General features: G+C 44.0%; 1 protein-coding gene and 1 long non-coding RNA gene across 7 annotated transcripts in view; one reads left to right on the forward strand and one right to left on the reverse strand.

The window, feature by feature from the left end:
- LOC133513711 (ovarian cancer G-protein coupled receptor 1) overlaps positions 1 to 27,414 on the reverse strand; it is a 48,780-nt gene that overhangs the window by 14,242 nt on the left and 7,124 nt on the right. Inside the window, 3 exon segments of the mRNA XM_061844737.1 lie at positions 8,304 to 8,437; positions 9,495 to 9,644; positions 17,690 to 17,999. Of these exon segments, the coding sequence (XP_061700721.1) occupies positions 8,304 to 8,437; positions 9,495 to 9,644; positions 17,690 to 17,776 (371 nt within the window). The 5' untranslated portion in view covers positions 17,777 to 17,999.
- On the forward strand, positions 844 to 26,068 carry LOC133513712 (uncharacterized). 6 transcript variants are annotated; one of them, XR_009798586.1, is made up of 4 exons: positions 844 to 1,610; positions 19,720 to 21,466; positions 22,720 to 22,869; positions 23,270 to 26,068. It is a non-coding gene; the product is annotated as an uncharacterized LOC133513712 (long non-coding RNA). The 6 variants fall into 6 exon arrangements; XR_009798585.1 differs by having other exon boundaries at positions 19,720 to 21,185; positions 21,278 to 21,466; positions 22,720 to 26,068; XR_009798584.1 differs by having other exon boundaries at positions 19,720 to 20,637; positions 20,867 to 21,466; positions 22,720 to 26,068.

Consider the following 27,414-nt stretch of genomic DNA (forward strand, 5'->3'; position numbering starts at 1 on the left):
TTAAATTGAGGTCTACAGTAGTTAATGATGGTATTAAAATAGCATTTGGTGCAGACATTTTAATAAATTAAAAAGTCAAATTGTGCTGAAAAAAAATGTAATGTTGATACCTGCAACACATTCCAAAATTGCTTGGACATGGGGAACAAAAGACTGGGAAAGTTGAGCAACACTCACAAAACACTTGTTTGGAAAATTCCACAGGTGAACATCTTAATTATAAATATGACAGTGTCATTATTGGGTGTAAAGGCTCCATTGTTCACACGCAAGCATGTGCAAAAAGTCCAACAGTTTAAGAATTGTTCTCATCATGCAATTGCAAGGAATTTAGGGATGCCATCCTCCACATTCCAATGCATCATGAAAAGATTCAGAGAGTTTGAAGAAACGTGTACATATACATACATAAGCGGCAAGGCCGAAAGCCAACATTTCATTTCTGTGACCTGCAAGATTAGCATAAAAATCATTTAAAAATTTACATAAATAAGAGTGCTGGCTCTAAATTTATGGAGGCTGTGGGTGTGTCACCAACTGAAAATGACGAGAGAATTGATTATATTTCCATTTTAAATGATAATTCCTGCACTGTACGCTGTTTTAATTTACTTCAATTTTTATTTTGTCTCTGTTTAAAATGTTTATTTCTTTGGTTTCAAATGCTTTTAATCATCACACACATTGAGTTATCTTTGTATGAAATGCGCTATAAAAATACATTTGCTTTGCTTTGCTGTGAGCTGAGGTAAATCGTCATCACACAAGCAGCTTTGTTTCGGTAACTCCACTTGGTCACCCGTAGGTCACATAGGTCTTTTTTTTCACGTTCATTAATAAATAGAAAACCCGCTTGACAACCAAAGATAAATACAGAAAGTTAACACTCATACTCCTGTGGATGTGTTAAAATACAGCAGAGAAATGTCATTGACTATTAACTCTGTAACAGGTAAAAGCAAGTGGCTTGTAGTGGAAGAGGGTTATAAGTGTGTGTAGATTATTGGTTGTTTGTCACTATGCCCAGTAGGGGACGCACCTCTCCTAAGTGTTATGGGTTGGGTCCCTTATCTGCCTTCTTCTAGTATTGCCTGCAGCAGTCTACGGTAGCCGCTCACCGTGATACACGTCCTCAGACTTTAATAAACACTCATTGCTTCAGAAACCTGTGATCTCTTATGCACACACAAGAAGTCACTACCATTTACATGGTGCCAGAAGACAGCAGGTACGGACTATCGCCTGTGAGTAACTTTTTTTCTGGGCCGCTTGTTTTCGTTTTTCAGCGGACCTATGGTTACTGGCTAGCCGAGCTGAGGACACAATTTGTTTTTTTGTTTTTTTTTTGCTGAGTCACGGCGTAGGGTTTTTCCAGGCCAGACCCCGTCGTTTTTGATGAAAATGTTGCCGAAAGCTGGCGTGTTTTTGAATGGGAGTACGACATTTTTATTGCTGCAGCAAAGATAATGGGATAATGGAACGGTTATCACCCTGGTGGAGGCCAGGGAGGATCCAGAGTGCCTGAATAGGAAAATTTAGGGAAATGTGCAAACCTCAATGCAACTGGACAGTGGACAGGCACAGATTTAATTCATGGAAACAAAGACAAGGTGAGAGCATTGAATCCTACATCAGTGACTTGAAAATTAAAGCTAAAACTTGCCACTTTGAAGATTTCACTGATGAACTTATATGTGATTGCACTGTGTGAGGCATTACCAATGACTCTTTGAGAAAATCTCTGCTGAGATAGTGAACTGACTCTGGGCAAAGCCATCTCAGTCTGTCGTATCCATGAAATGACAGAGGAAAACAGTAAAACACGAGCCACCTAGGTCACCCACGTGGATGTAGTGAAGCCATCTTAGCTCAGAAATGGACTGTCCAGGCCCCAGACACCCTGTGACACCATAACCAAATGCAACAATTGCAGGGGGAGCCACAGTGCTAAAAGAGAGAAATGTCTTGCTTATGGACTGCAGTGCCACAAGTGCAACAAAATGAACCATTACAAAAGCTGTTGCAAATCCAAGCTGTGGGACCAGGGCTAACGGCACAAGAAAGGCTCCAGACGGCCAGTGCATGAAGTGTCAGTGGAACAGACATCAGCACAAGAAGATGTCACATTCTATGTGGATGGTGTTGATGTTGCCTTCCAAATCAACAGCGTTGATGCTCAGGATGAAGGATTTGTGACTGTGGTACTGAATGGAAAAACTGTGGAACTTAAGATTGCATTACACTGTAGCAAAGTGTAATGTGCTTCCAGAAAAGACTACAAGAGTCTACAAGAAAGAAAATCACACTACAAAAGACTGATGCAAACGTCCTCGCCTATGGAGGCACCAGAATTGAAACAATGGACGCTGTCATGCTGCCTGAAGGAGCAACGTCACACAATGCCCTTTTTCATAGTAGACTTGGCTGTGCAGCCACTTCTCGGATTTCGTGCATGTGTGGACATGGGAGTCGTCAGGATGAGCCCCGATGTTCACCAGATCACTATTGTCAGCAACACGGATTTCAGAACACAAACTCTCATACAATACAAGGATGTTTTTGATGACAAACTTGGAAAGCTTCCAGTCACATACTCGATGAGACTGGACCCCAACACACAGCTCGTGGTCCGACCAGCTCACCCCATTCCTGTAGCAGTGCAAGAAAGAGTGAAAGCAGAGCTCGATCGCATGCAAAATGTGGGAGTTATCACACCTGTCACAGAGCTCACAGACTGGGTTTCCTCTATGGTGGTAGCTCACAAGAAGAACAAAAGTTAAATACGACTGCATCAATCCAAAAGATCTTTACATGGCACTCAAGAGACTTCACCATCCAATGCGCTCTGTTGAGCAGGTGGCTGTCCAGATGTCTGGGGCAGCCGTGTTCTCTGTCCTGGACGCCAAGAACTCCTTTTGGCAGATCAGTCTCAACAAGAAATCCTCCATGATGACAACATTCACTACTCCATTTGGTCTGCCTGGAAAGCTACGATATCAGCCTAGTGTACAAAAAAGGCAAGCACGTGTACGTCGCTGACACTCTCTCCAGAGCTCCATGCGCTCAAGCTTCCCACAGCCATCCAGAGGAGGAGGCTTATGAAATCATGTCAGTGAGTTACATCTCCACAGCCCTCCTGGAAGAGCTCAGGCAGAGTGGTTGTCTCACCAAAGAGAGTCAACACCTACCAGCAGTCGCTCCCTTCTTTCCCTTGAGGCACGAACCCAGTGTGGATGATGGTGTTGTTATGAAAGGCCACAAAGCAGTCATCCCTCGCTAGTTACACAAGGAGTATACCACCATCATGCACAGAGGCCACCCAGGTGTTGAAGCAACCAAGTGCAGAGCCAGAGGCATCATATTCTGGCATGCAATGTCAAAACACAGTTCTGAAGAGGTACTCACCTGCTCTGTGTGTAACGGCATCAGGTCGTACCAACAAAAAGAGCCACTAAGACTCCATCCAGTCCCAGATCTCCCGTGGTTCACAGTAGCCACAGACATGTTTGAATGGCACGGCAAACACTATCAGGTACCAGCGGATACATACTCTTGCTGTTTCTAGATCGACCTACTCCACCAGCAAACATCATCAGCTGTGATGTCCAAACTAAAGAGACATTTTTCTGTCCATGGCATGCCACACGTCCTCATCTCCGATAATGCCAGAGAGTACACCAGTCAGCACTTCAAAGACTTCGCCAAACAATGGGATTTCATCCACACTACCAGCAGTCCTGAATTCCCACAATCCAACAGCCTCGCAAAGAGAGCAGTGCGCAGCGCCAAAGCCGTGATGGAAAAGTCTCACAGAGACGGATCAGACATCTTCCGCAGCATCTTGAATCTCAGGGACATCCCGCGAGATCCAACACTGGGTGGCGAGGCATGGTTAAGACTTACCGTCGTTGGCACTCTTGAGTGCGGGTCCTGCTGGTTTGGACGAGCAGCGAGACACGAGGTGGCCCACCCATCCATAATAGATGCAGTGACCCTCTCGCCGGCGTCGTTGGCGTTCCTTGGGTGACAGGCGAATCTCATCCAATTACATGTGTTCTTCCGCATCGGATTGTCTAAGGCTCTGCCAGGCATACCCCCAATCGTGCGTTGTCCTGTTCTTGATTTACGAACCTCTGATCGATTTTTAGGGCGAGCGTAATGAGGGAGTCCGAAGTCCGTTGGTACGTCCACCGGGATTAGTCGGTCATTGGTCGTGGGTGACAACCCCTGAACAAAAGCGTCTTGAGGCGCCCTATTGTTCCACTGGCTCTCGTCCGCCAGAATGTGGAATTCGATTGCATAATCCGAGACTCTGCATCGACCCTGCTGGACCGTGATCAGTGATGTCACCACCTCGGGTTCAGGGGATGTGTACTGGAATACCTGTGCCATGGCTGTGACGAAGGACGCCTACGTTCGGCACGTCTGTGGAGCGGCTCCATTCTGCAGTCACCCGGGCTTCTGCCCTCCCTGTCAGGTGGGAGATCACGAACGCAATCATGGAGCAATCGGTGGGAAAGGCGGTGGACTGAAACTCGAAGTGCAACTCACACTGGGTGATGAAGGGCTTAATATTGCCCGAGTCCCCAGAAAACCGCTCCGGGCAGGCGAGTGCTGCGCATACGGCCCTCTAAGCGTCAGCGACCTGCGAGGGGGCGGACTCGGGAGTATGTAAGACTGCCGCGGCAGTGGCTGGATCTGGGTTGGCGCCGGCTCCACTAGACAAGGACATGGACAAGGACTTAAGCCGCGCCATTACCTCCTGCAGATGGCGACCAATCATTTGGAGGGCTCCTTTGTAGTCAGTAACACATCTACCTTGAACCTGAAGGGCATTGGGAACCGGATCCGATTCGACTGGGTCCACTTTTGGTCCAGACCATTCTGTCATGCCCAGAACTCGTGGCTGAACCCAAATGTACGACTCACAAGGCTTAGGAGCAGTTTGGGAAGCGTATTTATTAGGTCAAAGGTCAAAATACCAGCAGGCAGTCCACGGAGGCAGCAGCAGCAGATTCAGCACGCGTAAGAAGAAGGTCAAGAACGAGCCGGGGTCGGTACACGGAATAGCAAGAGCAAAGACAAGGAGTTGCGGGAACATGACATGGAATCAACGATCTGGCAAAGACCACACCGCACACGTGGCCTCAAATACGTGAGATGTAATTACGGAGACGAGGCACCAGTGCACGCATCTGCTGATTGGTGCAGGTGCGCGCCGCATTGGGGACTAGCACAGCCATAACAGGACTGGCACACCCATGACAATTACTTTTTGTTCGTCTTCTTTTAAGTTTTCAGCATCAAACAAATGAACCACTTTGCAACAAAATATAAAACTCACCTCATCTCAAGATCATTGTTTAAAACATTTGTGAGGGATACTGCAATTGATTGCTAGCATTGGGCATTGAGAAGCAAGCTCTGATTGGAACAGTGGGTAACATTCCGGTTCTCCCAGAATGGTTCAAATTTTTAAATTTCGGTTCCCAGTTTCAATGTCTACAGCTCGCTGAGCCTGAAAAAGAATAGGGTGAAAACCAATGAAGAAGCATGAGCTCAAAGAACTGTTTGTGCCCAACTGCGACATTGAATAAAGGTGTTTTAACTTTGTTCAAATAAATGACCAGTGTGACTCTTAGAATAAATTTATATTTTACAAAAGAGGCTTTCACCATCTGTAGTAGTCTGATGTGCTCTCTCCCGCTTTAAACCTTAGCCTACATCACACGGAACTTCAGTTAAGTGAAATTGGATAAGTAAAAACAATAAAATGTCGATGGGAACATGGAGGCAGCTAACAATTTAAACATTGGTTTGCACTTATGCATTGTTTGGCTTTTAGCACTCTTCAAACCAACATACAGAGGATACGGAAAGTATTCAGACCTTCTTAAATTTTTTATTCTTTGCTGTATTGCAGCCAAATGCTAAAATCATCTAAGTTCATTTGTCCTCATTAATGTACACACAGCACCCCATACTGAGGGGAAAAAAAATGAATTGTTGAAAATTTTCAGTTATTAAAAAGGAAAAAGAAAACATCACACAGCCATAAGTATTCAGACTCTTTCATCTATCCATCAATCCATCTTCTACTGCTTCTCCAGGTTGGGTCGTGGGGAAAGTAGCTTCCTCCACTCGTTAACAAGACCCCAAGATACTTGAACTCCTCCATTTGGGGCAGGATCCCATCCCCGACCATGAGAGGGCACGCCACCCTTTTCGGACTGAGGACAATGGTCTGGATTTTGAGATTCTCATCTCAGCCACTTCATACTCTTTGCTTTGACATATATTGAACTCTGGTGCTGTGCATTTCTTCTGATCTTACTTCAGATGGTTCTTAATCTCCATTGAAGTCCAGTTGTTTGATTATACTGATTGGACTTGTTTAGGAACCCTTCACACCTGTCTATATAAGATCTTGCAGATCACAGTGTATGTCAGAGTAAATGAGGTCAAAGGAACTGCCTGAAGAGCTCAGGGATGGAATTGTGGCAAGGCACAGCTGTGGCCACGGTTACAAAAATAATCTGTTCTACTTGATGTTCCTAAGAGCACAGTAGCCTCCATCCATCAATGTATAATTTTTCAGAGCCACTTATCCTCAAGAGGGTCGTGGGAGCGCTGGAGCCAATCCCAGCTGTCATCGACCAGGAGGTGGGTTATATCCTTGAACTGGTTGCCAGCCACTCGCAGGAGACAGACAATAGTCACAATCACATCTGTGGGCAATTTAGAGTGTTCAATTAATAATCTATGTTTTTGGGATGTGGGAGGAAACCAGAAAAGAAAACCAAAAAACCCATGCAGGCATGGGGTGAAGATTTTTGGCCCTAATTCTAACGGCTTTGTGTGGAGAAAACCATCACCTGTCCAATACAGTCACAACAGTGAAGCATGGTGCTGTGGGGTGTTTTTCAGCTGCAGGTTGGTTGAAATCAAATGGAAAATGAATGCAGCCAGGTACAAGGATATCCTGGACGAAAACCTTTTCCAAAGTACGTGCCGAACATTTACGTTCCAACAAGACAATAACCCTCGGCACTAAAATAATGATTGAGTGGATTCAGAACAATTCTGTGACTGTTGTTGAATAGCCCAGCCACAGGCCTGACTTAAAACCAATTGAGCATGTCTGAAGAGTACTGAAAATGACTGTTCACCAACATTCACCATCTAACCTGATAGAACTGGAGAGAATATGCAAGGAACAATGGCAGAGGATCCCCAAATCCAGGTGTGAAAAGCCTGTCACATTTTCCCCAAAAAAGACTGCTGTATTAGCTCGAAAGGGTGGTTCTACTAAATACTGGGCAAAGGTCATAAAGAGGCATAAAGGCATAGTCATGCGAATTTAATATTTCAATTTCCTTTTTAATAAATCTGCAAAAATGTCAACAACTAAATTTTTTTCTGTCAATGCAGGGTGTTTTGTTTACATTAATGAGGAAAAAATGAATGGGTTTCACAAATAGCTGCAATACAGTATAAGAAAGAGGGAAAATTTTAAGGGGGTCTGAATACTTCCATAGCGACTCTAAGAGTTGATGACAAGGTTAACATTGAGCTAAAACTACATCAAACTAGAAACTTTACAACACTATGAACTGGGAATACATTCATATAAGTGTTTTCTCATAGTATCATAAACACTAACCTTGTGCCTCATCTGTGGGTATCAATATTATAGAGCATTTGGTTACATTACTGTACTTTCATTTTCAAAATTCACCAATGTCACGTGAAGTTACTTTTCATCCCAAAATGCTATGTTCTGGTGTGTATATTTCAAGATAAAAGGCTACACTCTTAAAACAGGAAGTCAAGTAAAAACTTGCTCATAAAAAATATTTGGCGTGATAAAAGTCCCCATTTTTTATTTCAGCAATGCTATATTCAACTTTTAGCTGAAACATTAATTGATGACATGTAAATCAATTGTTTTAGTTCCAAACACATTGCCATTTAGTTCTAAGGTTTTACATCGATACTGGTGATGAAGAACCCAAAGTCAAATGTTCATTTTAGTCTATATTGCTTTCCGCCAAGAAACTGGATGTTCATAATTTTGACACTTTATTTTAACCATGCAAACGTTTTCATCCACACCCGTAATAGAATCAGAATCAAGAATCGTTCAGAACCCGAATCAAAATGAGGAACCGGAATCAGGACTGGAATCGTTCAAATGCAAACAATGTCCAACCTGATTGCTTCAAATCATTTAGCCTGTTAGGAACTTTTTACTTAACATATGCCATGTCGTATAGTCATGTAATTTGTATGTTTAAGCTTACCTCAAAGGGTGCACAACAGCTAGGTATCGATCCAGACTTATACAGCATAGGAAGCCAATGGTGATGTAGATATTCTCATAGAGAAGAAAGCCACACAACTGACACAGCCATTCCCTGTGTTGCCAATCATCATCCTGCAAAAACAAAGCCCAAAGATGAAACAAAAATGTGCAGCAGGTAGTACGTAAAGAACATGTAAAGTTAAGACAAAACCGTAAGTGAATTTGTGTTTTGGATATTTGGTTTAACAAAGATGAACATACAGTCCCGAAAACAATGTCCTTCATCTCTCCCTTTTATTGCTGGCAGGTGTGGGAATACTTTTTAATTCACAACCCTGTCCTTCTAATGTTAGAAATTGACTCATTGGATAAAAGGTCAGCCTCCCTCCACCTTCAGTGAAAGGGTCTTAGAGGATGCAAGAAAATTCCCAACCAGGCTACATGTGCTTGGAGGACTTGGAGAAGGCATTAAACTGCATCACTGTCAGGTATGGGTTACCTGACCCCTGATATGGGCAATTCGTTATTGTACAACTGGTGTCAGAGTTTTGTCCGGATTGCAAGTATTGTTTCCAGTGAGTGATGGACTCTGGTGCACCTCCCCTTTGTTAATGATTTTTTCCTTAAACTAACAGAATCTCTGGGCGCAGTTGTGGAATTGAGGAGGCTATTTCAATGCTCTCAGTATGTCGCCATTAGCCCATGATCTTCAGCTCACTCCAAGTATGAAAGATCCTCAACTAGAAAAAGTTGTTGTGTATCGTCTCTGAGTCCTCTCTGCTTACTAAATGTTCGCCAGATGTGGATAGTGACCAAAGGAACAAGACCACCAAAACAAATGAGTTTCCTCAACAGAATGTCTAGAGCCAAATGAGGTGGGTCAGTACACAATGCCTCCTGGTGAGGTGTCTGAAAGACACAGGGTGCACTACAAAGATTTTGTTTTTTGGCTAGCTTTCAAAGAGCTGGACAAAGAGGGTGGGTTCTGTTTAGGCAGCTGCCCCCACAACTCAAGCCTGAAAAAAATGAAAGATGTATGGATGGATAGATGGATGTATAAAATGTGCAAACAATAATATCAGTGTTTCACTTTTGTTAATAGAATTTTGAAGGATGTGTAAATAAAATAGCTGGGGGGAGTGTTTTTATAGGCACTGCATTCAACTGTGAATCATTGGTTTCAGTTTACCTGAAAAAAGTACTGGAGCCAGAGTGGTAATGATGCCAGGTATAATAGATCAGACACAGTGAGGTTTATCAAGTAAACCCCAAGCTCATTCTTTTGCTTTAGCTGCAGTGTTGCGTGGTACAGGGAGTACAGGTTGGAGGGAACACCCACCTAAAATAAGAAACACAATGTGATTCTTAATGCAGCCCTATGGGGGGCACAAACCAGTGCAATCTGTAGGCCGGTCCCAAGCCCGGATAAATGCAGAGGGTTGCGTCAGGAAGGGCATCCGGCGTAAAAACTGTGCCAAACAAATATGAGCGTTCATCTAAAGTCCCATACCGGATCGGTCGTGGCCCGGGTTAACAACGCCCGCCCCCGGCACTGCTAACCTGCAGGGCGTCGGTGGAAATTGAGCTACTGTGGGTCGAAGACAAAGAAGAGGAGGAAACCGGATCCAGCGTCAGAAGAAAAAGAGGAATGCACAGAGCCTACAACTGAGTGTAGGGACTTTGAATGTTGGGACTATGACAGGAAAAGCTCAGGAGTTGGTTGACATGATGATTAGGAGAAAGGTTGATATTCTGTGCATCCAAGAGAGCAGGTGGAAAGGTAGTAAGGCTAGAAGTTTGGGAGCAGGGTTTAAATTATTCTACCACGGAGTAGATGGGAAGAGAAATGGAGTAGGGGTTATTTTAAAGGAAGAGCTGGCTAAGAATGTCTTGGAGGTGAAAAGATTTGAAATTGAGGGTGTTATGTACAATGTGGTTAGCGGCTATGCACCACAGGTAGGATGTGACCTAGAGTTGAAAGAGAAATTCTGGAAGGAACTAGATGAAGTAGTTCTGAGCATCCCAGACAGCGAGAGAGTTTTGATTGGTGCAGATTGTAATGGACATATTGGTAAAGGAAACAGGGGCGATGAAGAAGTGATGGGTAAGTACGGCATCCAGGAAAGGAACTTTGAAGGGCAGATGGTGGTGGACTTTGCAAAAAGGATGGAGATGGCTGTAGTGAACACTTATTTCCAGAAGAGGGGAGCATATAGTGACCTACAAGAGCGGAGGTAGAACCACGCAGGTAGATTATATTTTGTGCAGACGATGTAATCTGAAGGAGGTTACTGACTGTAAAGTAGTGGTAGGGGAGAGTGTAGCTCGACAGCATAGGATGGTAGTATGTAGGATGATTCTGGTGGTGGGTAGGAAGATTAAGAAGACAAAGGTAGAGCAGAGAACCATGTGGTGGAAGCTGAGAAAGGAAGAATGTTGTTCGGCCTTCCGGAAAGAGGTGAGACAGGCTCTCGATGGACAACTGAAGCTCCCGGAAGACTGGACGACGACAGCCAAGGTGATCAGAGAGACAGGCAGGAGAGTACTTGGTGTGTCATCTGGTAGGAAAGGGGAGAAGGAGACTTGGTGTGGAACCCCAAAATACAGGGAGTCATACAAGGAAAGAGATTAGCGAAGAAGAAGTGGGATACTGAGAGGACTGAGGAGAGGCGAAAGGAGTACATCGAGATGCGACGTAGGGCAAAGGTAGAGGTGGCAAAGGCTAAACAAGAGGCATATGAAGACATGTACACCAGGTTGGACACGAAAGAAGGAGAAAAGGATCTCTACAGGTTGGCCAGACAGAGGGATAGAGATGGGAAGGATGTGCAGAAGGTTAGGGTGATTAAGGATAGAGATGGAAATGTGTTGACTGGTGCCGGTAGTGTGCTAAATAGATGGAAAGAATACTTTGAGAAGTTGATGAATGAAGAAAATGACAGAGAAGGAAGAGTTGAAGAGGCAAGAGTGAAGGACCAGGAAGTGGAAATGATTACTAAGGGGGAAGTCAGAAAGGCATTACAAAGGATGAAAAATGGGAAGGCAGTTGGTCCTGATGACATACCGGTAGAGGTATGGAAGCAATTTGGAGAGATGACTGTGGAGTTTTTGACCAACTTATTCAACAGAATACGAGCAGGCGAAAAGATGCCTGAAGAATGGAGGAAAAGTGTTCTAGTTCCCATTTTTAAGAACAAAGGGGATGTTCAGAGCTGTGGGAACTATAGAGGAATAAAGTTGATGAGCCACACAATGAAGTTATGGGAAAGAGTAGTGGAGGCTAGACTCAGGACAGAAGTAAGTATCTGCGAGCAACAGTATGGTTTCATGCCTAGAAAGAGTACCACAGATGCATTATTTGCCTTGAGGATGCTCGTGGAAAAGTACAGAGAAGGTCAGAAGGAGCTACATTGTGTCTTTGTGGATCTAGAGAAAGCCTATGACAGAGTACCAAGAGAGGAACTGTGGTACTGCATGCGTAAGTCTGGTGTGGCAGAGAAGTATGTTAAAATAGTACAGGACATGTATGATGGCAGCAGAACAATGGTGAGGTGTGCCTTAGGTGTGACAGAGGAATTTAAGGTGGAGGTGGGACTGCATCAGGGATCAGCTCTGAGCCCCTTCCTGTTTGCAGTGGTAATGGATAGGCTGACAGATGAGGTTAGACTGGAATCCCCTTGGACCATGATGTTCGCAGATGATATTGTCATATGCAGTGAAAGCAGGGAGCATGCAGAGGAACAATTGGAAAGATGGAGACATGCACTGGAAAGGAGAGGAATGAAGATTAGCAGAAGTAAAACAGAATATATGTGCGTGAATGAGAAAAGTAGAGGGGGAAGAGTGAGGCTACAGGGAGAAGAGATAGCGAGGGTGGACGACTTCAAATACTTGGGGTCAACAATACAGAGCAATGGAGAGTGTGGTCAGGAAGTGAAGAAACGGGTCCAAGCAGGTTGGAACAGCTGGCGAAAGGTGTCTGGTGTGTTATGTGACAGAAGAGTCTCTGCTAGGATGAAGGGCAAAGTTTACAAAACAGTGGTGAGGCCGGCCATGATGTACGGATTAGAGACGGTGGCACTGAAGAAACAACAGGAAGCTGAACTGGAGGTGGCAGAAATGAAGATGTTGAGGTTCTCGCTCGGAGTGACCAGGTTGGATAGGATTAGAAATGAGCTCATTCGAGGGACAGCCAAAGCTGGATGTTTTGGAGACAAGATTCGAGAGAGCAGACTTCGATGGTTTGGACATGTTCAGAGGCGAGAGAGTGAGTATATTGGTAGAAGGATGCTGAGGATGGAGCTCCCAGGCAAAAGAGCGAGAGGAAGACCAAAGAGAAGGTTTATGGATGTGGTGAGGGAAGACATGAGGGCAGTTGGGGTTACAGAGGAAGATGCAGGAGATAGGCTAAGATGGCAAAAGATGACACGCTGTGGCGACCCCTAACGGGACAAGCCGAAAGGAAAAGAAGAAGAAGAATGTGATTCTCCAATTTCTGATTAGTCTTTCTATACTGTATCAACCCTACCACAAAACAAACATAGTATACAGACCTTTCAAAAAATAGAATATCATGGAAAAGTTTATTCCATAATTCCCTTATAATAATATAATATATTAAACTTTCATAGTTCATAGATACAAGGCCCATATTTTAAACATTCCAAGTATTTGTTAATTTTTACATAAAACAATAATAATAACAACAACATCAACAAACGCAATAATGACTGATGGGAACCAATGAACAAAATTAAGATAAACTTGATTTCACATTATGGAGTAACATATTTTGATGTGGCAAAATTTGTCCAGTTTTCCCGTTCTCCCTCAAAATGGTCATGTTCCTGCCTCCAAAATGAAAGTTAACTTCTCAATTTTAAAGATATCTTGGACCACTTTAATCCAATCCTCAACTGTGGGAGTATTGTTTAGTAATCATTTCCTTGTGATAGCTTTTTTGCTTGCTAGTGACAAAATACTGTATATATATACATTTTTTCAGTATCAGTCACTAAAAAATGACTCTGATGTTGGGGAGGAGGATTAAGAGGGCAAAGGCAGAGTGGTGGTGGTGGAAACTGAGATCGGAATAGTGCAGTGTGGCAGTGGTTGTGACAGGCTATCGGGGGACAGGAATGGCCTAACAGAAAACTGGACCACCAGAGCCAAGCTGATCAAAGAGAGATGCAGGAAAGTACTTGCTGTATCCTCTGACAGGAAAGGAGAGGAGGACACTTGGTAGTGTAACCTCAAAGTGCAGGAAATCACACAAGGAAAGGGGTTTGCTGAGAAAATGTGAGACTGAGAAAAATGAGAGGAGAAAAAAGTACATATACCTGGCGATGCACCATAGGTAGACGGTAAACTTGGCAATGCCAAACAAGTGGCATATGTTGACATTTATGCCCTGTTGAACACTGAAGAAGGACAAAAAGAACTATACAGATTGACCAGACAAATGGATAGAGATGGAGCAGCTTAGCGTGATAAAGGCTAGTGATGGAAATGTGTTTACTGATGCCAGTATTGTGTTGGATAGATGGAAAGACCACATTGATGAGTCAATGAATGAGGAAAATGAGAGGAGGAAGATTAGAATAGGCTAGTGTGGTGAACTAGGAAGTGGCAATGATTAGCAAGGGGGAAGTTAGAAAAGCATTAAAGAGGATGAAAACATGAAAGGCAGTTGGTCCTGATGATATTCCTGAGGAAGTATGGAAACATCTAGGAGAGGTGGGTGTTGTTTTTCACCAGCTTGTTAAACAATTCTCGTGGCTGAGAGGATTCCTGAGGAATCGAGGAAAAGTCCCCATTATTAAGAACAAGGGTGATGTGTAGAGTTGTCGGAAGTATAGAGAAATAAATTGATGGGGTATACAATACAGTTAGGGGAAAGAGTAATACATGCTACACTCAGGACAGAAGTGAGTAGTTGCAAGCACCAGTATGGTTTCATGCCAAGAAAGAGTACCACAGATGCCTTATTTGGCTTGAGGATGTTGATGGAAAAGTACAGAGAAGGTCAGAAGGAGCAACACTGTTTCTTTGTGGCTCTAGAGTAGTGTGACAGAATTCCTAGACAGAAACTGTGGTACTGCATGTGGAAGTCTGCAGTGACGGAGAAGTATGTTACAATAAGTGGTGAGCTGTGCTGTTGCTCTGAGAGAGGAGTTTCAGGTGGATATGGGACTACATTAGGGATCTGCCCTGAGTGCTTTCCTCTTTGCAGTGGTGATGGATCGGCTGACAGATGAAATAAATCCCTGTGGAACATGATGTTTCCAGATGACATTGTGATCTGCAGTAAAAGCAGGGAGTAGGTGGAGGAACACTTAGAAAGATTGAGGCATACACTAGAAAGAAGAATAATGAAGATTCGTTGAAGTAAAACAGAATATATGTTCAAGAATGAGAATGGTGGAGGGGGAAGAGTGAGGGTCCAGGGAGAAGAGATAGCGAGTTTATAAAACAGTGGTGAGGGCAGCCATGATGTATAGATAAGAGACAGTGGCACTGAGGAGACAACAGGAAGCAGAGCTGGAGGTGGCAAAAATGAAGCTGTTGAGGTTCTCTCTAGGATTGAGCAGGTTGGATAGCATTAGAAATGAGCAAATTAGAGGGAGAGCCAAAGTTGGATGTTTTGAAGACAAGGTTCGAGAGAGCAGATTTCAATGGTTTGGACATGTCCAGAGCCAAGACAGTGAGTATATTGTTAAAAACAATTAAAAAGATGGAGGCATGCATTGGAGAGGAGAGGAATGAAGAGTAGCTGAAGTAAAACAGAATATGTGGATGAATAAGAGGGTTGGAAGGGAAAGAGTGGGTTTATATAGCAAGGGTGAGGGGTTTAATTACTTGGGGTCAACAGTTCAGAGCAATGGGGAGTGTGGTAAGGAAGTGATGAAATGGTTCCAAGCAGGTTGTCACAGTTGGCGGAAGGTGTCATGTGTGTTATGTGACAGAAAAAGCCTTTACTCGGATGAAGGCCAAAGTTCATAAAACAGTGGTGAGACCAGTCATGACATTCGGATTAGAGACCATGGCACTGAAGAGACAACAGGAAGTAGCGCTGAAGGTGTTGGAAATGAAGATGTTGATGTTGTCTTTAGGCGTGACCAGGTTGGCAAAGGGACAGCCAATGTTAGATGATTTGGGGAGAAAGTTTCTTTAAGGCCACTGATATACAGTGCATTATGCAGTTTATAAAGGTGACTGGTATTCTGAAGTTGTGTAGAACAAATGTTTCTTACCACACGATAATGTACATGCATATTTCTTTTTTTATCTACTCTAAGAGCCCATTTGAATGGAATCTACACGTTTTGACAAATTGAGTTTAATGTAAGCGGAACGGTGAAAGACTGCTTAGCATATCCGCCTCACAGTTTTGAGGACCAGTGTTAAAATCCAACTTCACCTGTGCGGAATTTGCATGTCCTACTCGTGCCTGCATTGACATTCCGAAAACATGCATGGTACCTTAATTTAAAACCCTTTCAGGCTTGGCCGAGCACAGCCCAAAAGGGTAATGTGGGCCACCCCTTTCCATGGGCTCACCGCCTGTGGTTAAGCGCCATAGGGCTCAAATGGTGTGTAAACTGGGCGATGGCCAAAGGCAGGGACCTGCATGAGCCAATCCCCGGTTACTGAAGCTGGCTCTCGGAACATGGAACATCACCTCTCTGGCAGGGAAGGAGCCTGAGCTGTTGTGTGAGGTCGAGCAGTTCTGACTAGATATGGTCGGACTTGCCTCCACAAACTACTCCAGTGTAGGGTTGGACTCTGTTCCACTCTGGACTTGCCCATGGTGAGAGGCGCACGAGCAAGTGTGGGAATACTTATTGTACCCAGCTCAGCCCCTGTACATTGGGGTTCACCCCAGTAGACAAGAGGGTAGACTCCCTCCGTCTGCGTGGAGGGCATGGGTCCTAAATGTTGTTTCTGCCTATGCACCAAACAGCAGTTCAGACTACCCACCATTTTTGAAGTTCTGAGAGAGGGTCTTGGACAGTGCTCCCACTGGCGACTCCATCATTCTGCTGGGGGACTTTAATGCTCACGTGAGCAATGAGAGTGAGATTTGGAAGGATGTGATTGGTGGGAATGGCTTCCCTCCCGATCAGAACCTGAGGAGTGTTCTGTTATTGGACTACTGTATTAATTACAGGTTGTCCATAATGAACACCATCTGCAAACATAAGGGTGTCAACACGTGCACTTGGCACCAAGATACCCTAGGTTGCAGTTCAATGATCAAGTTTGCGGTTGTGTCATCTTACTTGTGGTCACATGTCTTGGACACTTGGCTGAAAGACGGGTGGAGCTGTCAACTGCTCAACACTTGGTGGTGAGTGGGGTCTGATGGTGGAGGAAGATGCTGGTCGGATGTGGTAGGCCCATATGGACTGCTGAGCTGAAACTGCTGGGAACGGCTGGGAGAATCCCCTATCAAAAGAGTGTCAACTTCCACCTCCAATGGAACTTTGTCCATGTTTTTTCAGAGGAGGCAGGGGACATTGAGTCTGAGTGGACCATGTTCTGCGCCTCCAATGCTGGGGCGGCCGACTGGAGCTGTGGCAGTAAGGTGGCCAGCAGTATCAGCGTCTGCAGTATCAGTCTATTGTGGTTAAGAAGGAACTAATTTGAAAAGTGAAGCTTTCAATTTACTGATCTACGTTCCTACCCTCACCTATGCTTAAGAGCTGTGAGTCATGACAGAAAGAAAAAGATCCCAGATAAAAGCGTTCAAAATTAATTTCCACTGCAGGGTGTCCATGTTCTCCTTTAGAGATAGGTTGAATAGCTCTGTCATCTGGGATGGGGTCAGAATAAAGGCTCTGCTCCTCCGCATCGAGAGGAACCAGATGAGGTGGCTGAGTTATTTTATACCGATGCCTCCCGGAGGCCTCCCTGGTGAGGTGTTCTGGGAATGTCCCACCGGATAGAGACCCTGGACACGCTCGAGAGACTACATCTCTCGGCTGGCCTGGGAATGCCTCGGGATTCCCCTGGAAGAGCTAGATATATTCTGTGCTGATGTTTATTTACCTTTGGCAGTTATATACTGTGTAATACCTGTTGTTGCTGTGTAAATTGTAATAATATGAAATATCCACCATTTTATATACAGTAAACTAGAAAATTGCTAGGCGGACTTACAAATATGAAAAAGACACACATTCACCCCTCTAATTTCACACACACGCACACATGCACACGCACGCGCACGCTACAGTGAGACGATGCCAACTTTAACATTAAGTCCCCAATAGGGTTGCCAGGAAGATGAATATCCAATATGAAAACATTGTGTCCTATTAACACTGCAATTTCTGAAATATGTGAATACTCAGTAAATATTTAGTGTAGGCACACACTTACCAATAGTACGACGATATACACAAAGCAGAAGACGTATTGATGGATTTCATGGCTGATGGTACAGTTCATAATGCCCTCCTCCAGCATAATGAACACTAACACAGCCTTCTCTTTCGAACACAACAACCTACAGCAACACGTTCATATTTCCAGATGCATTTACACACTAGGGTTACACTAACATCAATACACAAATAAATATTCTTGTCTCCTAGAGGGCTCAACAATGGCTTAAATATATTAAAGGCCTAAACACATCTTTGCTGCCTTTTCTTCTTGGACAAGGTTGTCAAAGTTTCTTGCTGCCACCCTAGAAGAAAGAAAAAAAAACATTTTAGGTATTACTACTACTGACAGGACAGGGAAAGACGGGTATTATTTGTATTACAACGAAACTTGACGTCGCATTTATGAAATGCTGCATTTGCAAGGGTGCATCTAAGAGTTTTGTTCTTGTTCTCAAAGGAGCACTAAAGAGTTGATGCTTTTCTGCTGATTTTTTCCCTGACCCCCACATTTCTGTTAGGCAATGGTCTGCAATCTTTTTTTGTACTGAAGACTATTTTACTTTTATTGCACTTTCATTATTTGCTTGAATATGACCTTATACATTTAATCAACAGATAAAGTGTTGTCCATTTGCTAATCAGACAAGGATGTGTTCTGGAGCCAGTGGTTTTCCCTGATCTTTGTACGCAAAAAAACGGCTGGTGGCATCCTCCTCTCCCAGGCGTTGCCGTGGAGACGAACGACACCAGATAAGGAGCGGAAAGTTACCATCCCGGCCCAGGACCAAAATGCACGGGGCGGCAGACACTTGTATAAAAACCTTGTGTTACCGGGCAGCTTTTGTCTTCTTCTTTGGTCTATCCTACCAGAAAACACACGTCTCGTGTGCGGCAGATACCGAGATAAGACCCGGACGTCTGTATTGCACATTCCTTTGTAATAAATCCATTTGCTGTTAACTTTTTCTAATCATTGGTCATATCTTCTTCGACTTGTGAACCCGCGTAAGGTCCAAATCGCAAATCCCAGAAGTGCTCAGATAGATTTCACAAAAAGACATTTTGACGGCCGATTGTAGCCACTGTGTAACAGGACAATCTCGAAGCATGCTGCCTCGTCAGTAGTCTCCACGCACTCATCCAACATTTGCAGGGGAATTTCCCGTGCGTCACGTGCTCACGGCTGAGCTCAATTGAACTGAGAAATAAATTAATTCCATTCACTATATTTACTCAAAACATTAGTTCGTTTGAAGGAATCATTCGCAAAGGACAGAATGTTACTCAAACCCTATCTACCGCTTTGCTCTCTTGAAAAAAAAAAAAAAAATCCAAACTGCAACTAGGTATGCTTATGCACATTGACACATTTGCCGTGCTTTTATTCCCAGTGAACATGGGCACCCCATGTCACTGAGTAGTCCAAGAGTTCTTTCAGCACAGGTAGGGGGGAAGTAGAGCTTCGAGTTACACAAGGAAAAATGTGTTTGAGCTTGTGAGCGTGTGTGTGTGTGTAAATGTGTGTGTCAAAGGCTACACTGATAGACTGGAATTTTCACAATCACTATTTTATGAAAGTATTTGCCTGTTGTCTTTGCTCTCTATTTTGTTGCGCTTTTTTAAAAGTTTTTTTTTAATTGTATATTTTTTTAAAGAAAGGGTAAAATGAGATGAAATGGTGGAGCAACTGGTTAGAACATTGGCCTCTCAGGTCTGAAGACTGGGATTCAAATCCCAGCTCAACCTGTGTGAAGTTTGCATGTTCTCCCCATGCCTGCATGACTCTAAATCCCCCCTACGTGTGATTGTGTGTGTCAGAGGCATGGCCAGGCCACTCCCCTGTGCGCAGATGCCTCTGGCAGCAGCTCCTCACAAGCACCTCGTTGATGGAAATTCGCGAATGCATTAAGGCCTTGTATGCTGTATTGTCAGTTGCCAGTTCATTGTGCTGCTGCATTGTTCATTGTGCTCATGTCTCGTCGGCGCCCAACCCACAGCATTCACCACATTATCTTGTTCCAGGAGCATCCAGCGGGTGCCATTCACTACATGCTTGTCCCTCATCAGTGCTCGACCCGCAACTTCCACCATATGCTCTTGTTCGTGGCACCCGGCCTATGCTGTCCAACACGCAGCTGCTGCCTAACAACAGCGCCTCTGTGGTGCTCGACCAGGAGCAGCTGGCACCTCTCGACCACATCTTGGGGTTCGTCAACCAGCATCAACAGCCGCTCTTTTGGACTTCGGATACCAACACAAAATAGCAGTTTCAAGCAACTTTCACCGCAAACAACATTGCAGACAAGCTAGCAAGACCACCGGGCTCGTCATGGATTGTTGTCAAGGTGGCACAGGCGGGTTAGGGAGAAGAAGCAAAAGCGGGGCAGTCAGTCCGGCTGCCTGCTCAGGCTAAGAAACAATCCACAAGACCACCTCTTCCAAGCCTGTACCTCACCAACTCCAGATCCATCGCCAACAAAATGGACGAGGTGGAATTACAATTTACAAATAATCGGAGAGTTTGTTATGTGTGTGTGTATTTTATTTCTTTATTCTCTTTATTTTCCTTTTATGCTTTGAAGTTCTTATGACGCAGGCTTTGTAACGCTGTTTCCTTTTATACGTCTAATACATTATGACGCAGAACCTTTATGATGCCTTTCATGCTCTTGGGTCATTTTGATGTGGATCCTTTGTAATGCAGATCCTTTGTTATACGGAATTCTGGAATGTTCCAAGGTGTGCCTATATAAGGACGAGAAAGACAGTCAACGAGGCTTCTTATGAACTCACCGCTGCTCTAGGACAAAGTACGCTGCTTGTGACTAACTACACGGGGCCTGCTGCCTTGGGTTTTTGGACATCTCTGGAACATTCGCTAACTTAGAATACCCGCTGGAAAAAACATTTGTCTGTTTGGGGAACATTCATTCAACGCTGGTGACTATTCGCTGTTTTGGCTCGACTAATCTGTCAGTGAACTTCTGTTTTGTGTTAGCTATTTCATCGTGTTTGTGTTCTATTGATGTGCGTGACATTAAATTGTTTTAACTGCCTTGTCACATTTTGAGCAAACAGGACGTTAGTCTAAATTCATACTTTAGACTATTTTACCTTTATTGTACTTTCATTATTTGCTTAAATGTTACCTTATACATTTAATCAACAGATAAGGTGGTGTCCATTTGCTAATCAGACAAGGACGTGTTGTGGAGTGCGGTGCCTGTCCTTAATCTTTGTCTGTAGAAAACCAGCTGGTGGAATCCACCTCTCCCAGGCGTTGCCGTGGAGACAATCAACACCAGATAAGGAGCAGAAAGTTACTATCCTGGCCTAGGACCAGGCTGCGGGAGGGCAACCACTTTTACCATGGACCCATACAAATATAAAAACCTTATGTAACAGGGCAGCTTTTGTCTTCTTCTTTGGGCTATCCTGCCAGAAGACAGAGGTCTTGTGTGTGGCAGAAACCAAGATAAGACCCGGACGTCTGTATTGCACATTCCTTTGTAATTAATCCACTTGCGTTAACTTTGTCTAATCATTGGTCACCTCTTCCTCGATCCGTGAAAATGCGTAGGGTCCAAACTTCCAAATCCCTGCAATTTCTTGGTGGCCCGACCGTAAGTCGAGGGAGGTAAACGGGCGTTGGCCATCGACAGATGATATTTTTTGGATACATATGAGAAACACAGGAGTGTTTTTACAGACAGGTCGAGGGTGATCCGTCTGTACTTCTGACTTCTCCAGGTCGCAGCCAAAACCAAAGGTAAGCAGAAGCCTGTTACTGTCAAACTCTGCATATTGAAATGACTAAGTTTGAGAAGTCATTGGTATCAGTTTGTTAATGCCTCATATTTATTATTGAGAATAAGAGATAAAGAAGTGAGAATAAGAGATAAAGAGTGTCAGGTTCACCAATCATTCATTAAACAGGACAAAAAAGGAAGCAAAGACACCAGTTCAAGTCTCGAGAGGAGAGGAACTGTCTCGTACAATTCACCACTGCACTCTCTGATTATCCTCTCCTCGGCACCTCTACTTATTTAGTTTTGAGACGCCCCTTATTTACATGGATGTTACAAAAAGGAGACGACAAGCAAAACAGTTTGAAACAAGGTGTAAATGTTTGTTTACGTGCGTGTGCATGTGTGGAAGATTGCTGAATACATGTGTGGTCATCATTTCTTTAACAGGCAGCAGTTCTAACAGTTCTGATGATTAGATGTTTTTGTTCTTGCTATCTCCTGCTAGGAGGCTGCCACGTTATCTAGGGCAGAGCAAAGCATTTCTTTATTGGAAGCAAATTATGATCACAATTATTCCTACAAAGAGAATAGGAGAATAAGAGATAAAGAGAATAAGAGATAAAAAGAAGTTGTGTATCCTGTCGTAGCTGATGTATATTGTAGACGTACAATTGCACTGAGGTTTATCTGTTACACTTAAGGGGGATAGGATCCCTTAAAAACAAAGGGTTTGCCATTGGTTTGAGCCTGGGACGTCGCAAGGTGGCGTACGAAAAAAAAACGAATAGTATAGGCTTTCTAATTTGTTGTGCGATAGGAATTCGGTTGCGTTTAGTCAGAGAAGAGTGACCACTAAATTGAATAAATAATCATGGATGGTGAATTTGATCATGAATGTGCTGAATATAATCTGACTAAAGATGAAATGTATATTGAAATTGAGTGGCAAATGATGGTTAATGTTGACAAAAAGAAACAAGATAAAGACAGGAAGTGTGCATTAAAATAATGGCAAAAGCAGAACTAAAAGGAAAAAATTTGCAATTGGGACAAATTGACGATGGAAATATAGGATATATAACATAAATATGAAATTGACAGAGATTATGCAAAACAGGTGAAAAATGTGAGGGACAGATTAGATAAGAGCTCATGGAACGAAAACAGGCAATGTAAGAGAGATCTTGAAGAGGTAGACCAAGAAAGGCGCACTGCGCATTTAATGACAGTGACGGCAACGTTGAAATCGACGTTAAAATCACTGTTTTTCCAGGATCTCATGTTTACAGACCTCAATATCCTTAGCCCGCGGCTGCTAACCAGGGGATGGAGGACACTCTCCCTGGCCTGTGGAATTCTGGACTCCTGGAAACATCCACCTCCTCGTGGTGTACACCACTCATGCCAGTTTTAAAAGCAGATGGTAACACTTATCGTATGGCACATGATTTGAGAGCCGTTAATGATGTAACGACCACACCATTGTTACCTCTACCAGACCCCCACAGAATGTTGTTTCCCATCACACCTGATTTGAAATACTTCACAGCGATTGATTTGGCAAATGCATTCTTCTGTGTCCCACCCGCACCCGAGTGTTTGCATTCATATATCAGGGACACAATTTGCAATACACCAGGTTGCCACAAAGCTTCAAAAATTCACATGGAATTTTTAATCAATGTTTGAAATAATTGCTGCAGGATCTAAAACTCCCAGATGGATGTAAACTCCTGATGTATGTTGATGACCTCCTGTTGGCAGCCCCAACAGCAGAGTCTTGTTTGTCTCTAACTCAACTTGTTTTGCTCTATTTACATGAGCTGGGATTCAAAGCCTCCAGAAAGAAGCTTCAGGGATTGAAAACGTCATGTCCTGATGTATTGTAGCATTCCACTAGATCCAACGATTAGACAAGCCCTGGCCAAACATTCAGCGGTGGCTATCGTCAAGGTCCCTGGCCACTCCAAATCAACTTCAACGACAGCCCTTGGCAATAATCCTACCGACTTGGGTGCCAAGCAGGCTGCGGGCTATGTCCCACAGATGCTTGTCCAATTATCTGACAAATCCTCTCCTGACCTGCCTGAACCTCCGTCTCATAGTGAATTGCTTAAAATATAGCCCAACACCCCTCCTAAACAAAAGATTATTTGGCGTGCTGGCTTAGGCCTCTATGGCCAGCCAATGTTACCTGATGGACCTTTACTCTGTGATGTTTTGACCGAAACTCACTCTATGGCTCATATTGGACCCAGAGCCATGCTAACCAAACTTTGCATTTGGTGGCATCCTAAAATGTCTGACTTGTGTCACGCCCACTGTCGTGACTGTAATATTTGCCAGCTACACAATGTTTGCCCCACACTTAGACCGTTGCAGGGTGATTTGACCCACCCACCTGGCCCGGTGGTGAACTGGTCATGGATTTCACAGACATGATCACTCCTGTTCAAGGGAAGCACTACCTTCTTGTTTTTGTTGATAACTTTTCCGGATGGCTTGAAGCCTAGTCCTGTGTTCCCGAAGACCCCATGTCGGTATTGAAAGCTTTGGTGAACCACTGGATTCTAACGAACGGTTTCCCCACTCTCATCCGCTCGGGCAACAGTACACATTTCACATCCCCACACCTAGCTACCGCAGAGACGTGGTTAGGGTTAACTCACAAGTTTGGTTGTGTTTATCACCCCGCCAGTCAAGGTTCGGTTGAACGTATGAATCGCATGTTGAAGGAAAAACAGGCTAAAATATGTACCTCTTCCAGCATGAATTGGGTCCAGGCTCTCCTCCTTGCTCTAAAGTCTGTGAGACAAACTGTGATTCGCTTGACTGGTTTCTTCCCTTACGAACTTCTTTCAGGTCGTCTGATGCCTGGCCCTTCCGCCTCACTCAAACTGCTGGCGGAGGGCGTTGTGTCTCCCAAGTTTTGACATAAACTTTTTTGGACACAACTGCATTCTTTTGCTTCTAATTTCTCATTCCAGATCACGACTCTCTTCCATCACCACCTCCTACACTTGATCTTCCTGAGTGGTCATCTGTCTACCTAAAATGACTCTCTCATAAGTGGTCAGAACCCCATTGGTCTGGCCACCACAATGTAACTGCTTGTACCTCCAAAGCAGTTTGCTTGGAGAGAAAGGAACTACGTGGTTTCATTATTCTATGCGTCACCCTGCTACAGACTCTTACTTGCACTTTTATTTTATTGTTTGTTGTCGTTTTATTGTTAACCATGATTCCTACGGATGGTCCGATTCCTTTTCGGAGCAAGAGAAGGAGAGCAGGAATTCATGGCATTATTATTATTGGTGTTATTTTTGTTTCTTGTATTTTGATCTGGGAAATCGCTCAAAAATACTCCCTACCCACACTCACATCAGTGCCAGCTGTTACGCGCAGTAAACAATAATTGGTTACTAATGTTAGAACAAGCAGCTATTAAAACCCCGAGTGACTGTGTTGTATATTTGCGACCTAGACCTTTGTTACGTGTCGTTTCCTCTTCTGTCAACTCCACCTGTGTTCTAGATCTTATGAAAAATTATGTGCCGACTAAAAATGAATGCAAAATTTGGGATACTGCCCACCCGGTAACACCAGCCCACAAGAACAATGACAACAATTATGGCTTTCCAAAATAGAATCGCAGTAGATGCACTGTTGGCCCAGAAAGAAGGTGTTTGCCGAATAACACCCCATGTTTGCCGAATAACACCCCATCTGCCGGATGCCTCACTAAGATGGACTTAGAACCCTTACTAAGAAAATGAAGGAACAGTCTGGTGTTGACACGTCGATGTGGGATAACTGGATGAATGTGTTTGGTAAATGGGTGTCATTTCATCAATCTTCATCTCTCTGGTTGTCTTCACCTCTATTTTTACTCTCTGTGGATGCTGTTGCATTCCTTGTATTCGTTCTCTTTTAACCTGTCTGATTGAGAAGGTGACTAGTGCCCCAGCTGATGGCCACGATAATTATGTCCTCATTAGACCGCCGCCCCAACACACTCCTCAAGATGATTTTATTGTTGTTGTCACTCCCCTTGAAAATGATGCTGAACTTCCACCGCTTCCTGATTGTCATGATGTTGACATGCCCCGTGATTGCATTGCCCTTGGCCTTCTGTTCTACTGATACTTTTTGCGTGATATTACTTTTTTTTAGAAATGTTTTGCTGTTTTTCAGTTGTCTAGTACTGTCCTGCAGGTTTAAAGCTTACCGGTGTTCTGAACCATGAGACTATGCACTTGTTAAAAGGTATATTTGGATGATTAGAGAGGGTTTTATGTTTTCCCTATTTCTTGAAGTGTTACTTTGGTGATTTTCTTGTTTGTTTTTGTGATCTATTTAATAGCTCAAGAGAAGGAATGAAGACTATTTTACTTTTATTGTACTTTCATTATTTGCTTAAATATGACATTATACATTTAATCAACAGATAAGGCGTTGTCCATTTGCTAATCAGACAAGGATATGTTGCAGAGCACGGTGGCTGTCCTTGATCTTTGTACCCAGAAAACCGGCTGGTGGCATCCTCCTCACCCGGGCATTGCCGTGGAAACGAACGACACTAGATTAAGGAGCGTAAAGTTACTATCCGGCCCAGGAGCAGACGGCGGCGGCGGGGGCTGTGGGGTGGGGGGGGGAACAGCCACTTTTACCATGGACCCATAGATATACAAACCTTGTGTTACCGGGCAGCTTTTGTCTCCTTCTTTGGGCTATCCTGCCAAAAGACACACGTCTCATGTGCGGCAGATACCTAGATAAAACCTGGACGTCTGTATTGCACATTCCTTTGTAATAAATCCATTTGGTGTTCACTTTGTCTAATCATTGGGCATCTCTTCCTCGATCCGTGAACACGCGTAGGGTCCAAACTCACAAATCCCTACAACACGTAACATCATGACTGCCATGACATTTTCATTATAACGGAGACCTGGCTTCACCCGAATATTCCTGATGCTTGCGTGCAGCTCGCAGGCCGTACCTAACACTGTTAGAATAGAGTCCACACATTCGGGTTTCTGGGAGTCCTGATTTCTGAGTACCTGTCCTGTACAGACAACATCTCAGCGGTCATCAAGAAGGCTCAACAGTGTCTCCACTTTCTGAGAGTTCTTGGGGAGTGGAAAAGACAAAGTTGCGGCTGGCCTTTTACTGCTCATCTATCGAGACCCTGCTGACGTACTGTCTCCCCATTTGGTACGGGAGCTGCACTGAGGTAGACAGAGCCAGGCGTCAGAGGACAATCAAACAGTACAGAAGATCGTACACACTACATAGCCTGTTTATCAACGGTTTGAATTCCTGCCATCTGGAAGGTGGTATGGATGCACAAAAGCAAGGACCAATAGACAAAGCAACAATTTTTTTCAGAGAGCCATCCCCACCCTGAACTATTTCCTCCTACACTATTAATGCAAGGACACGTTAATTTTAATATCTTGGACAATCATTTTATGCATTCCATCTTACATCAATCCATCCATTTTCTTCACCGCTTATCCTCACGAGGGTCACGGGGAGTGCTGGAGCCTATGCCAGCTGTCAACAGCCAGGAGGCGGGGTACACACTGAACTGGTTGCCAGCCAATCACAGGGCACATTGAGATAAACAGCCACACTCACAATCACACCTAGGGGCAATTTAAAGTGTCCAATTAATGTTGCATGTTTTTAGGATGCGGGAGGACACCGGAGTGCCCGGAGGAAACCCACGCAGGCATGGGGAGAACATGAAAACTCCACACAGGCGGGTCTGAACCTGGGACCTCAGAACTGTGAAGCTAACATTTTACCAGCTGTGACACCGTGCCTTCCATTTTCCATATGTATTTTAATTTTTATTCTTATTTTCATTTATTTTGGTTTTATGTATGCACTAAAGAGAATCTTCGGGTCTGCCCTGGCTCTGTGCCAGCTTGGTTCGGCTGCGTAGCTATCCTGACGAGAC

This window comes from Syngnathoides biaculeatus, chromosome 15, assembly GCF_019802595.1.
Source record: "Syngnathoides biaculeatus isolate LvHL_M chromosome 15, ASM1980259v1, whole genome shotgun sequence".
NCBI classification, from domain to species: domain Eukaryota; kingdom Metazoa; phylum Chordata; class Actinopteri; order Syngnathiformes; family Syngnathidae; genus Syngnathoides; species Syngnathoides biaculeatus.